This window comes from Berghia stephanieae, chromosome 10, assembly GCF_034508935.2.
Source record: "Berghia stephanieae isolate SIO BIC M18660-M18661 chromosome 10, UCSD_Bste_1.3, whole genome shotgun sequence".
Lineage (NCBI taxonomy): Eukaryota > Metazoa > Mollusca > Gastropoda > Nudibranchia > Aeolidiidae > Berghia > Berghia stephanieae.
Window position 1 is genome coordinate 21,175,638 of NC_088369.1, and position 17,434 is coordinate 21,193,071.

A 17,434-nucleotide genomic window follows, 5' to 3' on the forward strand; every position below is an offset into this window, starting at 1 on the left:
TTTTACCCCCTTGTCCACCCAGAAGGATTGGGTAGGCTGGTCTGTTCGATCTGGAGGAAAGTACTCTTTTTATAGACTAGCATCCTATCCAAAGGATAACAAGCAATTGCTTTTGTCCGTTTCAGGTTATAGAAACTGGGAGAAACTCCATACGCGTAATGGCTCTGAAGGACTACTTTTTTATTTTTTTTTTTTACTTGTGGAAATACCTGAGCAGATATCACAGAAAGGCTAATATTACCACAGACTTAATTATAGTCTTAAACTAGATCTATTTGGATAGTGGTTAGATATCACAAGACTCCAGGCCCTCGGAACTGAACATTACATCAGTTTCTGTGGTGTGAAATGGACTTTGGCAAGAAACAAGGGTTTGCTCTTGTATTTTCAAGTGTGAGGCCCGCTGCAAAGTACTTTCCGTAATATCTATCCTAGACCCATCTATCCAATCACAGCTGGGTGAACAACAACGGTGAAAAACTCAATATTATCCGGATTCCAACCGAGTCTCATTGCACGCGAGTTAATGCTCTTAAAGTCTAGTGATTAGGCCCCTTCGTCGATTTTTAAAAAATAGATTATTGTTACAACTACTATATATATATCAGTCTAGAAGGGGAAACAGATTCCATAATGATTTTGATTTCTGCCCCACCCATCTCGTCTGTTTTTTTTTCCTGAGTACTTTCCCTTGTGTATTGACCCATAATCCAAAGCGCAAGCAAAACTCTTTCTTCAATGGGATGTTGGTAGCAGTCGAAATATGGTAAATAATGCAAGTTTGAAGTGTAATTCTGTGATAAGTGTTTCGCTTCGAGTCAAGGTTGTGAGTGTTATAGGTGATAATTTCATTTCTGGACTTAATTTCTAATTTTGTGTATGGTTCATTCACTTGGATTACTAACTTCGAGAGGATTACTTATACCCTAATCTTCACGGAAGCGTAGATGAACTGATCCCGAAAATGGCGACTACCGCATCGGTGAATGTGAGCCTTGATGATATTGACCTGTCGAGTCTTAGGGTGAGTAAAAAGTTAGCTGGTAGTTTGGATTTGCACTTTTATTGAACTTTTAATATATTTCTAAAAGTTGAGCAAGTTTTGAAAGTTCTGGGTCAAGCGGTCATTTACCCATCCCTTCCGTCTTTGGAACTTCTTCGTTCTTTCCCCCTGCCCCTGTCGCTTTCACTTCATTCATGTCTTCATCACTTCATCGTTATTTTTAGCTCTGACAACAAAGGCGCTGCATTAATGCATACATATACCCTTTATCTTATATGTTCTTAGATTACCGTAATATCTAACTTTTAGAAATAGAGAATATGCTTTTGGCAATTTGAAAAAGACAAATTCGCCATCCTTCACTTCCAATTCCATCGTCCCCCATGACTCATCAGCCGAGGGAGTGTTTTGTTGTTGGTTGGTCGTGTTTAGTTGGATAAACTCTGGTTCTACATAAACACTTTTTTGGCCATTACTAAGTACGCATTTAGTTCGTTACCCACCCTTCGAGATTTATAATGTAGTAACGTGTCTCGAGTTTAATCGCAATCCATAATGAACTTGTTAAACTTTAGTGTAAACGTCCCGGTACTGGCAGTATTGGTTGTTATTGTTATTATATTGGATTTTTTTTCTCCAATTCCTGTGACCCTCATTTACAATAATTTCGCTTCTACTTCTACCTTTCCTTTTGTATCCATAATCTTAACTTTAAATTGCAAAAGGCTATAACTATAGGCTATAAATGAATATATTCACTAGTGTCAAGTTTATTAGATTTTTTTTTAAATCTTAAAAGTGTATTATTGATTGTCCCAAAAAGTTAAACTTAAACACCTTTTTTCACTTTTATCATGCCTATACTTTTAAGCATTTTTATATAGAGCAGGCGCTTTAACTTTGAAAGGGATCCTTAGCCAACAGTAACATTTATCTAACATATAGGATGAGACATGCTGGCTGTTCGTGTTAGGTGATGTTCATCATCATCATCATCATTGCCTTTTTCACCCTGGGTCAGGGTATAGGCCACAGACAAACAGTTTCCATCCTTCTCTATCCTGAGCCAACTTTTTTATCTCATTCCAGGTCTTACCACTTCTCTGTATATCAGCTTCTTTAATTCTTCTCCATGTTCCTCGTGGCCTTCCCCTTGATCTTCTGCCCTGAGGGTTCCAGTCCAATACTTTCTTTGTTATAGTTGAGTCATTCTTTCTAAGCGTGTGTCCAATCCACCTCCATCGTCTTCTTCCTATATCCTCTCCTACTGGTTTCTGCTGTGTTCTTTTCCATACTTCTTCATTTTTTATTCTATCCATCCATTTTATTCTGAGTAGCTTACGCATGCACCTGTTTACAAAAATCTGTACCCTCCTTATACATGCCTGTGATGCGTTCCAAGTTTCACATCCATACAGTAGGACAGACTTCACGTTTGAGTTGAAAAGTCTTAGCTTTAGTTGAAGGGAGATATCTTTAGTTCTCCAAACTCTGTTCAAAGATGTGAATGCAGCCTGTGCCTTTCCTATTCGTGCTTTCACCTCTGCTTCCGTGCCTCCATCCTTGTCAATTATACTTCCGAGATAGCAGAAAGTGTCTATATCTTCGAGTTCCTGATCTTTTACTTTGATCTGCTCCCTTTGACGCGTACCTATCCTCAAGACCTTTGACTTTACAGGGTGTATTCTTAGACCAATTGATTCCGAGAGGCTGTTTATAATTGTGGTTTTTGCTTGCATCTGGTCCTGGGTGTGGGACAAAAGAGCCAGATCATCTGCAAAATCCAGATCATCCAACTGTGTCCAGGGGGTCCACTGTATCCCATTTCTTCTCCCTTTGGAGGTTTCCTTCATTAGCCAATCAATGGCAAGGATGAACAGGAATGGAGAGAGCAAGCATCCCTGCTTGACACCAGTCTTAATTTCAAAGCTGTCAGTCAGCTGATCTTCATGTACAACCCTGCAACTTGATCCTTCATACATTTCCTTAATGAGGTTTACTATCTTTTCAGGGAGTCCATAATGTGCCAGAATTTTCCACAATGTTGCTCTGTCAATACTGTCGAAAGCCTTCTCGTAATCCAGAAAGTTGACAATAAGAGGAGAGTTCCATTCTATAGACTGTTCCACTATGACTCGCAGAGAGGCAATCTGGTCGGTGGTTGAACGGTTTTTTCCGAAAACCTGCCTGTTCGTCCCGCAGTTTAGCATCTGTTGCATTCTTAATTCTCTCTAAAATAATACGGTTGAAAACCTTTCCTGGGATAGAAAGAAGAGTGATGCCTCGATAATTATTACAATTACTGAGGTCCCCTTTCTTTGGAAGCTTGATAAGATGTCCTTCCTTCCAATCCTTTGGGAATATCCCGTCATTCCAGATTCTCTCAAATAGTGGGTGCAGGGCCTCAGCATTTCTTTCCGCATCAACTTTTAGAGCCTCCGGTGGAATCTGGTCTGGTCCAGCAGCTTTCCCCCTTTTCATCTTGTTAATGGCACCCACAATCTCTGCTATCGATGGTGGATCACAGCTAATTGGTAGCTCATTCCTTGCAGGCAAAATTTCTGGCTGGTTGTCTGGTGGTGGTCTGTTCAGAAGGCAGTTGAAATGTTCCCTCCATCGTTCAGATTGAGCCTCTTTTCCAAAAATAGTTTTCCCATCTTTGTCTTTGACTGGTACCTCTGGTTTCCCATATTTTCCAGCAAGTGTCTTGGTAGTTTGATAAAGGATCCTCATGTGTCCTCCAGTCGCTGCTGCTTCTGCTTTCTCTGCAAGTCTGTTCATGAATGCTTCCTTGTCTTTCTTCACAGATCTTTTGACTTCCTTAGCTATGGCTCGATACTGCTCTTGTGCATCCAGTCTTGAAGCCCTTGTTCGGCTTGCATTCACTTGTTCCTTCCTTGTTCTCCTCTTTTCAATAAGGTCCAAGGTGGTTGGACTTATCCATTATGTTCCGATTTCTTTACCCCCAATACCTCGTGGCAAGTTGTTATGTAAACTTCCTTGATCTTTGCCCAATGTGACTCTACATCTATGTCCTCCTCGAGCTCAGTAAGAGGTTGGAATCTATTACTCAATTGTAGTTTGAATTCCTCATTCTTTTCCCCATCAAGTGCATTCACCTCGAATTTTCTTCTTGTATGTGATCTGGCCCCGTGTTTTCTGAGTCGGAGCTTAAGCTTTGCCAATAGCAGGTGGTGGTCTGATCCAACATCTGCCCCTCTCCGCACTGTCACATCTTCCAATGAACGTCTGAATCTACGAGAGATACAAAAATGATCAATCTGATTCTCTGTCACACCATCTGGTGAGACCCAAGTTGCTTTGTGGATCCTCTTATGGGGAACACTGATCCTCCAATCACCAAACTGTTGAATGCACAGAAATTTGCAAATCTCTCACCATTATCATTCATTTCTCCCATGCCATGACGTCCCATGATACCTTCATAGCCTACGTTATCCTGTCCCACTTTTGCATTAGCATCTCCCATCAATATGTTGATGTCTTTCCTTGGCAACTTGTCAATGACTTGTTGTAGCAGACCATAAAATGTATCTTTGTCCTCATCTGTTGCATCATTTGTTGGGGCATAGATCTGTACAATGTTCATGCTGATCTTCTTACTCCGTGTTGTAAAGGACGCCATGATGATCCTTTCTCCGCATTGTTCCCATCCTCTCAGTGACTTCTGGGCAAACTTGCTTAGAATTATTCCTACTCCCTGTGTATGAATCCCGTCCCCTCTCCCTGAATATAAAATCTTCTCCCCAGACTTGAGGTGTTTCTGTCCGGATTGTATCCAGTGGGTTTCGCTTACTCCAAGTATATGCAGCCTGTATCTTCTCATCTCAGTCACAACTTGAGAGCTTTTTCCTGCTTCATACATGGTGCGAACGTTCCACGACGCAATTCGAAGCTGCTTGTTTGGCGAAGACGTCATCGGGTCAGCAGAGTCCTTTCGGCTTTGTCTGTTGTCCTTCATAAATTCTGTAATTCCAGAAACTCTTCGGTCGCCCAAGCTAAAAAAAGGATTTGGTTTGTCTGTCTGTGTTTCTGTAACGGTTTGAGTTTAACGGAAAGGGGTGTTAACCCTTTGCCAACCCCCAACCTGGAGGACCAGGTGACTCAAAGATGGGGGAATCACACACCATTAGTCGCCTTTTACGACACGCTGGCTTGGCGTTGGGCTATTCTTGACCCTCTCAGTTGAGGGACCCCGGACACCACACGGGGCTTAGGTGATGTTACATTTTATTTTTATTTCGGACCGAGACAACACTGTTAGTGGACAGGTACTCATTTTACACCTGAGTACAGTGAGAGAATGTGAGTACAGAGCCTTTTCCAAGGACTTGACAAAGCACCGCTCAGAGTGGGACTCGAACCCTGGACCTTCTGATCTGAAGGCGAAAAATGGCATATCACAAGACCGCATGCACATAGCCGCATGCGTCGCCTTCTTGATTCTAATTCAAAAGTATCAATATTCATATCACTGATTCATGCTTTTCTGCTTTCTAAAAATTCCCCTTTTTTAAACAGTTGTTCCAATGAGAAGATGATGCAGATTATGATTTGATGTAATTGAGTAATTGAATTGAAATAAAGGAGGGACTGTGGTACTAGGCCAATGAGGGAGTTTGGGAAGAAGGGAGTGGGTGGTTTGGTGATTTGTGGATTAAAAAAATTGTATGATGCCCGTAAGCTGCATTTCATTAAATTGGTCTCCTGCGATGGATCATCATGTTGCTATCGTGCAGGAACTTGCTCGATGCCATGACCCTGAAAGTGATACCAGCCTGGATCCAATCCTGCTGGAATAACTGACGATGAAGTAGCCAGACCAGGAATGATCCAAACAGGCATTCAGACAATGTTCTTCCTTCTCCTGGACCCACACCTCCAACTTAATTGGGTTGATGAAATTAATTTGGAGGTAGATAGACATACGCTACAAACAACTGCTGTAGTTCACTCCGTATAATTGCAATTTTCGGTTAATCGCCACATTTCCCAAGACACTGAATTAATTCCATATAAAACTCACTGGTTAATTTCCACAAAATTATGTTAATCGCAAAAAAATTTTGACCTCAAAAAGTGGCAGATTCAAGAAATCAATGACACAAAATATGATTGAATGGATGGAATCGTGACAGGTTGAAGAATTGAGAGTGAGCAGGCCTTAATGCTAAAGTAGTGTGTCACAACTCTATTTGAGACAAAGAGGGCGGAGCTTTGCATTATAGGTTGGTTTGTGACGTCATCTGTAACCATTAGATAGGAGGCGAGGGGTCTGGGTATAGTCTAGACAATGAGTAGACGATGACAGTTTTTAAAGAGACTGAGCGATATCCTTTGTTCTGGGGTTGACAACAGTGCATTGTGACCAATGGGTTTAGTGAGAGCTTATTGTCTCTCATCACGGTTACTCTCTTTGACTCTTACAAATATTGAGAACAAAAGAGTGAAAGTGAATCCAATCTGAATAAGATGTTGGCTTGCATCAAAGGTGCTTGTGCTTGTCAATATCTATACAGGGCTGCCATATGGTTTTTATTTTAATCAAATTGCCAAGTCTGTAGTGGACTAAGAACAATGCTTATAACAACTGGTTTGAGTTTGCCATGTTAAAATGTTGCAATATTGGACAGGAAGCTAAACTTCGGTTAATCGCAACAATTTCGCTGATCCCCAGGTGTTGCGATTATCCGAAAGGACTAATTGGTCAAATGCGATTTTATGGAAAAGCAGCTTCCTTTTTGTTGTTGTTGAAATTAGCATTTGTAATTTGTAACAAACACCATACCGAAGTCCAATTGCTTGACATTTGTACAAATTTTATATAAGATAAAGGTAGAAACACTATCACAATATAAAGGTGTTGTTGCCACTGACAAGAAGAAGAAAGAATAGATTAGAAAATCCAGATCTCATTCACCTTGTAGTGCACTCTCAGAAAACCAGAAATGAGGTAGTTATGGCAGAGTCTGAATTGAAGATAACTGCTGTTTGATAATGGGGAGGTGGGGGGGGGGGGGGTGTTCCCGATAGCTTAGCTCAGCTGGTGTAAAGCACTCGCTTCACATGCAAAGGGACTGAGATCAAGATCACAAGCTGAGAGCAACTGATGGCAGGACCATAAACTATTTCAACTTATTTATGATATCGTATTGACATTCTTTTTAAAATTTTTTTTTTTAAGTTATAGGTGACTCAAATTAAACCTCTCCTACCCCCCCCCCCCCCCCCCTCAAAAAAAAATATAATAATAAAATTATTTTTTTTTTTTTTCTTTAACTATCAACAAAATAATAGATAAAACAAAGAGCAAACAAACTGATTAGTAAAAAAGAAACATTCACTTCCACCACCACTATCGTATCACTGAGCTCAACATAGCTATTTCATCATTAATGATAAAATGTTTGTGTTTTTCCAACAAAGTCAGTGGTAAAAGGCAATATAGTCAAAAGTTAGTCAAGAGCTGAATCTAACATTATAATAAAAATAGAATTTATTGTATCACCACTATTACCTCTAGTTATTTGTTTTTCATTAATTTGTTCTCTGTCTCTGTCTCTCCAGGATCCTGCTGGGATATTTGACTTGATCGAGGTTGTTGGAAATGGAACTTATGGCCAGGTGTACAAGGTATTTACAGAATGAATTGAAATAAATAACAAATTAGTCAATTTATTTATTAATTAATCTTGTGTGACCAGATTGGCATCGTGATTAGTATGTCGAATTTTGATAATATAAACAACACTACTGTCGTAGGCATGTTGTACTGAAGGCGGCTGTGATGAGAATTCATTCAAGGGATCTCTTATAGATAGAATGAAGATGACGTCACTCAAGCCTTTGTGATTGTATTTTGCCATCCGCGTTTGTGAGTAATTCTCACTAAACTGTATTAACCAGACTATAAAAGTTCATGGTTACACACAGTTTTGTGTGTTGGTCCGTTATACTTCCGGATGGCAATTTTATGAGCTTCTTAGCCAAGTGCATACGATCTATAGATAGAATGAAGTTGACGTCACTCGGGTCTTGGTTATTCATTTATTTTTTTTGCCATCCACGTTTATGAGTAATTCTCACTTAACTGTATTAACCAGATTATAAACATATCAAGGTTACGCATAGTTTTGTGTGTTGGTCCGTTAAGGCAATGTTGTGAGCTTCTTAGCCAAGCGCATATATTCTCTCTAGGATGAAACACACCAACACACAAAACTTTGTGTGACCTTTTGCGTTTATAGCCCTATTCATTTTTAGTGAGAACTAATCACTCTACTTACGGTCAAAAAACAACCGTTGAAAGACTGTATGTGTGAAAATATTTTTTTTTCTTATTTGGTTTGTGAGCGAGAGAGAGAGAGAGAGAGAGAGAGAGAGAGAGAGAGAGAGAGAGAGAGAGAGAGAGAGAGAGAGAGAGATGAAAACAGATCAACTATCTGGTTGGTTGAAAACAGGAACAAAACAGCAGTGTGCCATTTGTTTGAATTTGAATGTGCGCTGTTTTCATGCAGTGGAAGTAGTTATGTAGCCATTGTTCGAACATGTCTGTAGAATGGGAGCGATCTATAGATAGTATGCAGATGACGTCACTCAGGCCTTTGTTATTGTTTTTGCCATCCGCGTTTGTGAGTTGTTCTCACTAAACTGTATTAACCAGACTATAAAAGTTCATGGTTACACAGAGTTTGTGTGTTGGTCCGTTATACTTCCGGATGGCAATGTTGTGAACTCCTTGGCCAAGCGCATTCTATCTATATTCATGTTTTCGTCCAACCAGGTCATCAATCACATGATTTGTTGCTGTCCAACAATTGGATATATCTTAACAAATGTAAACACGCTACTTTGTCTGCAAAAGTTATAAACGTACCCATGTGTCAAGCTGAATAAAATGACCAATCGTGATGTTACATATTTGAAAAGCTGTGAATACTTTTCACTTAGTGGGTCACTTGGAGCAGATTTTGCAATGACCTCCAGCACATGGAAATGTACTATAGATCATGCGCATTGTGTAGTCGTAATCGCCAGTGGGACATGCCAATTAATTACAAGTTCAAGTATAGATAGTATGAAGTTGACGTCACTCATGTCTTTGTTATTGTTTTTTTTTTTTGCCATTCGCGTTTATGAGAAATTCTCACTTGACTGTATTAACCTGTCTATAAATATTCAAGGTTACACATAGTTTTGTGTGTTGGTCCGTTATACTTCCGGATGGCAATGTTATGAGTTTCTTATTCTTAGCCAAGCGCATACTATCTATTGATGCTTTACGTTTAGGTAAAATACTCACATCTGCCAGCCAAATTAAACAGAACACACAACACTGTAATCTAGTTTATAATCTGATTGATTTAATTTACTGTGAGCCCATCTCTAACAGGCTGTCTCAAGATAATAACAAAGAGTTAAGGGACGTAGAAGGAATGAAAGTAACGCCACTCAGCTCTTTGTTATTGTTTTTCGACTGCCAGTTGGGGATTATAGTTGACGTAATTGTCTTTCAGAGCTATTGTGCCCATGGAGCCGGAGTGTATCCCGGTTTCTATAGCGTGAAAAGGACAATAGCAATTGCTTGCTACCCTTTGGATATGACATATTCTGTTGCAAAGTACTTTCCATCAGATCGAACAGACCCAGATACCCACTCACTACTGGGGGGGGGGGGGGGGGGGTTGTCAGAAAAAAAATCTCGACTGCACTGAGACTGATCTTTTTATTGTAAAGCGAGTGCTCTCCTGACTGAGCTTTCAGAATCCCTTGTTGGGTGATAAGTTCTCACTAAACTTTCACCCTGACTCTGACTAGATAGAACGAAGCTGACGCCACCCACGTCTTTGTTGTTGTTTTTAGCCAGTCGTTTTTCTATGAGTAGTTCTCACTAAATAGTATTAATCGGACTATAGATAGAATGCGGTCTTTGTTATTGTTTTTTGCCATCCATGTTTATGACTATGAGTAATTCTCACTAAACTGTATTAACCAGACTAAAAAGGTTCAAGTTGACACTTAGTTTTGTGTCTTGGTTCCTTATTCTTTTATACTTCCGGATGTCAATGTTGTGAGCTTCTTAGCCAAGTGCACACTATCTACAAAACGTTTAAGGTGACACATTGTTTAGTGTGTTGGAATGTTATATCCGGCTAACTGAACACAATGCGTCAATAAACATTAACAGTTACACACAGTTTGGTGTGTTGGTACTTTTCATGGAAACGATCACTTGTTGAATGACGCCACAGAGTGACGCCAAGTTTATAAATATTCCTTCAGGCTGTGCGAAATTAACTATTGACAGAAGACAGTAGTGATGTTTGTTCAGTAGACTTTTTAATATTTTTTAAATATTCAACTGAATAGTTAGAATGAATGAGAATGCTGTGTGGTTCTGTCAAATTTTAATAATTTCCACATCTGGCGGGCAAAGCAAATTAACATTTTAAAATTAATTTTTTTTTTTTTTTGGTAAGCGTAGTAACCCAACCCATTAAAAACAAAAACAACAAAAAACAACAATGAATGAGCAGAAAGAAAAACACAACAAAAGAATAAGAAATTTTTAAAAGAAAAATATGTTGAAGGAAACAAAATCCCCTTATTGACCAATCACAACACTTTCTCGGGACAGTAGGGATACTTGATATCTATATAAGGATCTGTTCAAACGACAAAATGTTTTGAACTCCCCTCCTCTCTCTCTCTCTCTCTCTTTCTCTCTCTCTCTCTCTCTCTCTCTCTCTCTCTCTCCTTCCCTAAAACTTTTTTTCTCCTCCATTCTTCGTATCATCATAGTATACACGCCATTCTCAATGGATAACCTCATCATCATCGTCGTCTTCATCATCATTTTCATCGCTGTCATCGATGTGTTGGTTAAATAGAAGAAGATGGGAGGGGAGCTCAATGTTATTGTTAGGTCACAGCGTCCAATTTTGTTCTTCTATTTTTATTTTTGGTGTGTAAACAGTTTTGATAAGATCTCTTTATTGCGTTACTACTAATCGCCAACACGCAGCCACTAGACAATCTCTATTCCCTTTACATTACACTTACATACACTCACACACACACACACACATACTCTTAGACCCTCAGAGAGACAAACACACACACACACACACACACACACACACAAACATTTCCACTCACACACTCAGACAGAACACATTAACGATGTAGATTTGATGTATGATAAATGTCATCAGGACTTGGGGGGGGGGGGGGGGGGGGGGGGGGGGGGGGGGGGGGGGGGGTTGTCGTGGGGGAATTACTCTCTTTTAATTGTGTAGGCATTCCATTCCCGTACAATTCACAGACTTAATAAGTTGAGAGAGAGAGAGAGAGAGAGAGAGAGAGAGAGAGAGAGAGAGAGAGAGAGAGAGAGAGAGAGAGAGAGAGAGAGAGAGAGAGAAGCGTTGCTTCGATTTTGAGAGAACTCCCATCACAACAATGAGCCTGGGTTAGCAGACCTGCAAATAAGTACACGTCGCCTACTGTTGTACATCAAACCGCCCCATGTCGATGCACCAACCGACGATCGGCCCTCTATGCCGGGCCTTCCTACTTGAACTTTTTTTAAATCGTAATTTTTAGGAGATCAAAAATTGAAGTCGCTATGGTTTAACTTTATAGAGCACCAATTTTTACCCTCACAATGATTAAATATCACGTCAACATCCTTAAAATTATGTACTCTGGCATCTGCTTTCTTATTTCAATAGAGAATGAGATTAGCGGAAGAGTAGCGTCCCTTGATTGGACGTCACCCATAGTCTGTGACGTCACCGGCGGAAAAGTTATTAGAGAGCGGAGCGAGGACGAGAGACGCATGCGCACAACCAACATGACGTTCTCTCTCTAATAACTTTTCCGCCGGTGACGTCACAGACTATGGGTGACGTCCAATCAATCAAGTACGCTACTCTTCCGCTAATCTCATTCCCTATAAGTCTTAACGACAAAAGAGATGCTTATTATAAGTTCTGAAATTGGAGGCAAAATTTGGTACTTTTACGATTTTTTCGTAATAGTTTGGCAGGTCTGCCCTGCCTAAGCCTCTTACCCTTTTTTGTATTATATAATTCATCCACGCACACATTGACGTTTTAATACTATGTGTATTAATATTTATACCTGGCGATGTCTCATTCCATCCAAGCCGTCCGTTTTACTCTATTATTATTATTTCACGTTGTAAATCTACATTTTCTCCTTCCCCCTGTCTCTTTTGTACGGATGTATGTGTAGTGTAGCTGTCATGTGTACATTCCCGTGCTCCGCAACGATGAAGAAAAGAAAAAAAAAAAGAAACAGATTTTTATTTTTTAATATTTTTTAGAATTTTGGCCAGAAAACTCGTCCTTCAAATATCGATGGATTACTCAAACCGGAGACTTGAATGAAGCCCCGGGTTTGAAAGTGTTTGACAAGATGAGGGAAATTCATGTTAATGGGCCGATATTTGACCTTTGAAGGATGTTTTTTTTTTCGTTGTTTTATTTTATTTTATTTATTAATTATTTTATTTTTGGCCAAAATTATAAAACCATGTCTTTGGTATTTTTGTTCTTCTCGAGAGTACGTCAGTCAGTTCGTTACGTTTTGGGTTTCTTGTTCGTGGCCAATAATAAGTGTTTACTCACACTTTGTCAAATAAGGTCGAGGGTGAGGACAGGGTGGAGATCCATCCCCATAGTTCTTCTTCTTCTTCTTTCAAATTTGGTTTTGGTTTTCGTATTCTTATATATAATATTATTTATTCTTCTTTTCCTCCCCCCCCCCAGTGCTACCCCCCCTCTCTCTCTTTCTCTCTCTCTCTCTCTCCCTCCCTTTCTCTCTCTCTCCCTCCCTCCCTTTCGCTCTCTCTCCCTCTCTTTCGCTCTCTCTCTCTCTCTCTCTCTCTCTCTCTCTCTCTCTCTCTCTCTCTTTCTCTTTTATGTTCTCTTCCAATCCTTACACTTAAGCCCTTCATTGTTCCGATGGTTTGTTGATTTAAAAGAAATTAGATAATTCGGGAAACAAATATTTACATATAGATGGAACGAAATTGACGTCACTCAACTGTTGTTGTTGTTGTTTTTAGACATATCCATTTTAATGATTAAGTACTCTCTAAATCCTATCAATCCGATTTTTAACATTATAGGTTGCACATAGCTTTGTGTGTGAACCTTATATTCGGCTGGCGGGTGTTGTTAGTATTTTAACTATACGCAAAGCATCAACACGGTTCGTTTTTGGTCCTTCTTTTGCCCCCCCCCCCCTCCCTTCTCCATAACTCCACTCCATCTCTCTTCTTCCAACAATCACACTAACCCCCCCCCCCCCCCCCCCTTCCAACAAAAACACACACACCCAACGATTATACTTAGAAAAAAAGAAAGAAAAGAAAGATCATTTTGTTCAGCTTGGCACTTGGATTTGTTTACAACTTTCATAAATAAAACAGCGTGCTTACATTTATTAAGTATCCAATCTTTGGACAGCAACAAATCATGTGATTGATGACTCGGTTGGACTAAAACCTGAATATAGAGAGAATGTCTTTGTTATTGTTTTTGCCATCCGCGTTTCTCACTAAACTGTATTAACCTGACTATAAACGTTCATGGATACACACGGTTTTGTGTGTTGGTCCGTTATACTTCCGAATGGCAATGTTTTGAGCTTCTTAGCCAAGCTTGGCTAAGAAACTCAACACTGCCATCCGGAAGTAAATACACAAAACTATGTATAACCATGAACGTTTATAATCGGGTTAATACCGTTTAGTGAGAAGTACTCAAAAACATGGATGGCAAAAAAAAAACAACAAAAAAACCAATACCAAAGATCTATATTTTGATAGAATGCGCTTGGCCAAGGAGTTCACAACATTGCCATCCGGAAGTATAACAGACCAACACACAAACTCTGTGTAACCATGAACTTTTATAGTCTTCTTAATACAGTTTAGTGAGAACAACTCACAAACGCGGATGGCAAAAACAATAACAAAGGCCTGAGTGACGTCATCTGCATACTATCTATAGATAGAATGCGCTTGGCCAAGGAGTTCACAACATTGCCATCAGGAAGTATAACAGACCAACACACAAACTCTGTGTGACCATGAACGTTTATAGTCTGGTTAATACAGTTTAGTGAGAACAACTCACAAACGCGGATGGCAAAAACAATAACAACGACCTGAGTGACGTCATCTTCGAACTATCTATAGATCGCTCCCATTGTGAGTGATACTCAGGATCTGTATGACTGATTGCTTCGGGTGACTGGCGGACCCGATATGCTCCAACATAATACCGTGATGAAGCGATGGGTCACACATATTTTTATGAGTTTAAAGCGTGAGGAATAGATGCTATGCATTTAGGCAAAATGTTTACAACACCCGCCAGCCGGATATAACGTCACAATACACAGATCTCTTTGTTACCTTCAATAGTAAGTCCTATTCGTCTGATTGATACAATTTAGTGTTAACTGATCACTAAAATGGATGTCTTAAAGCCAATAATAAAGAGCTGATTGACGTCAATTTCGTTCCTGCTATGCAGTTACAGTTAAACGTTGTTACATAAACTTGTGCATTGATGCTACGCGTTTAGGTAAAATAATGGCAACTTCCACCAGTCGTATATAACGCTCCAAAACACAAAACTATGTATGTGTATGTTATCTCAAAACGTTTATTATAGTCTTAATTAAAATGTCTGTCTAAAAAAAAAAACAGAAACAAAGAACTGAGTGACGTCAATTCCGTTCCTTCTATACTCTCCCCCCTCCCCACACACTTTAATTCCGTTCTACCACCTGTCTGCTTCCTCCATGCATTTCCAGCCAAGCGATGCAGTTGCAGTGATAATTCAATGATCTCACGATGGGGAGGGGGAGGCGGGTATCGTTATCAAATGAAGAGTATCGTGGAGGAAATTAGGTGTTGGGCATGGGGCAATGCTATCTATAGCATGGGGGAACTCCATGCATGCCATAGCCACCATTATTACATGCCAAACGGGCGGAATCAGTCAGCCCCTCTGATCACAATCAGTGAGTATTTATCAACAGTGTTGAAGGGGATTTGCATTTCAACCCTTCATATCTCTTGGAGGCGAAGTGGCCGAGTGGTAAAGGCATTGCATTGTGACCCGGAAAGCCCCGATTTGAGTCCCGCTTCAGGCACTTTCGTTTTTTTTTCTTGGGCAAGATTATTTACCCCCTCATTTGCTCCCTTGGACAACATGGGTGATTCCTGTTGACATCAGACATCTTGTTTGATGAATTATCTTTTTTCCTTCGTGGAATGACCTAGGCGACGATATCTTATGATGTCGGTCGTGGCGGAGGGCATGATTTTTTTTATCTCTGAAGTTCTATGCATTTTATTTCCAATCGCTTGAGTTTGAATACCGAGTACTGCTCATAATCTGTGGGGCCGATGATTGGTTCGGATAACGGCATGTGCTGAAGAAGGCTGTGGGGAAGACCATTGAAATCTTGAGCTCTTCTTGTATGCTGTTGGGAAGCCTTTTCTGTTAGTCGGCTGGGAATACGGCTTACGAAATCACTTAAAATATATATATTTATAGAGTCAACACGGCTATGATATTGGGAAAGGGGGGGGGGGTGGAGAGAGAGAGAGAGAGAGAGAGAGAGAGAGAGAGAGAGAGAGAGAGAGAGAGAGAGAGAGAGAGTCTTCAGAGACTGACGTCATCACGATATTGTTTTAACACACTCAACGTCCCGACGACTCACCCCTAACTGTCTGGACCCCAATGCCAAGGTCACTGTTTGATAACCAACAGTCTCGCATTCAACCGTACCGAGGTAGACTGATTCTTCGATCGACGCACAGTTCTTGTATTTGCCGACTGAGACAAATTATTAGGGTTGTAGCCTCTCAGGTGTTTAACAATGCAGCACTTATCAGTGCTCTCTCTCTCTCTCTCTCTCTCTCTCTCTCTCTCTCTCTCTCTCTCTCTCTCTCTCTCTCTCTCTTTCTTTCTCTCTCCCTCTCTCTCCTCTCTCTCTCTGTCCTACTTATTCAAATCCTCCACATTCCATCTCTCTCTCTCTCTCTCTCTCTCTCTCTCTCTCTCTCTCTCTCCCTCCCTCCCTCTCTCTCATCATCATCATTATTATTATTATGATTATTATTATTATTATCATTATTATCATTATTATTATTATTATTATTATTATTATTATTATTATTATTATTATTATTATTATTATTATTATTATTATCATCAGCATCGTTATCACCATTACATCGTTCTATCTTATCTGTGCTCTCCCCCCCCTTCTCTCTTTCCTCTCTCTCTCTCTCTCTCTCTCTCTCTCTCTCTTTCTCTCTCTCTTTCTCTCTTTCTTTCTCTCTCTTTCTCTGTGTTTCTCACTTCAGATATTTTAGGCACGAATGCATACTTGATAATTGTAGCTGGCGGCAAGTCTGGGTGTCATGGATTTCAAAATCGATATTTGATCCCACAGTGTGGCCCAATATGATTTGGAGTTTTTCCCTCTCTGTTTTCTTTTCTCTTTCCTTCTTCCTTCCGACCTGTATTTATTTATTTATTTATTTATTTATTTATTTATTTATTTATTTATTTATTTGTTTATTTATTCAGTTTATTTATTCAGTTTATTCATTTATTTATTTTATTTATTTATTTATTTTATTAACAATATCCCGTTTTTTAGACTGCTCTCACGTTACCATCTGTAGGAGATCCCGGATTCTGTATATTTACCTTTTTAAAAAATGGGAATGGGTTTGACGTCTTCCGCATATTATCTATGTCTCCTTCCGTGTCGCGTGTACTTGTGTCCTACTTAGTCATGACACAACAAGTGATTTCACTCAGTATATTATATGTATATGTATTTTTTCTTTTTCTTCTTCTTCTTCTTCTTCTTCTTCTTCTTCTTCTTCTTCTTCTTCTTCTTCTTCTTCTTCTTCTTCTTCTTCTTCTTCTTCTTCTTCTTCTTCTTCTTCTTCTCATCCTCCTCTTCCTCCTCCTCCTCCTCCTACTTCTTCTTCTTCTTCTTCTCATCCTCCTCTCCTCTCCTCCTCCTCTCTCTTCTTCTTCTTCTTCTTCTCTTCTTCTTTTCTTCTTCTTCTTCTTCTTCTCTTCTTCTTCTTCTTCTTCTTCTTCTTCTTCTTCTTCTTCTTCTTCTTCTCCTCCTCCTCCTCCTCCTCCTCCTCCTCCTCCTCCTCCTCCTCCTCCTCCTCCTCCTCCTCCTCCTTCCTGTTCCTTCTCTTTTCTTAAAAAGAAAATAAATCAGATTTTCAAGAAATAATTATGTGTAGAAAGATGTTTTGTTTGTTGGCTCGGCGGGGTTGTATACACTTGTAATTATCCAAGCTTTTCTGCCCTGGTCAATAATTAATACTTT

General features: G+C 39.8%; 1 protein-coding gene across 3 annotated transcripts in view; it reads left to right on the plus strand.

The window, feature by feature from the left end:
- The first annotated feature begins 705 nt into the window (after positions 1 to 705).
- Positions 706 to 17,434, plus strand: part of LOC144980803 (mitogen-activated protein kinase kinase kinase kinase 4-like) — a 162,089-nt gene continuing 145,360 nt past the window's right edge. For all 3 annotated transcript variants that reach the window (XM_078928614.1, XM_078928617.1, XM_078928616.1), the window contains exons 1-2: positions 706 to 1,024; positions 7,592 to 7,657. In XM_078928614.1, coding sequence (XP_078784740.1) covers positions 965 to 1,024; positions 7,592 to 7,657 — 126 coding nt within the window. In that variant the 5' untranslated portion in view covers positions 706 to 964. The remainder of the gene's footprint in view (positions 1,025 to 7,591; positions 7,658 to 17,434) is intronic.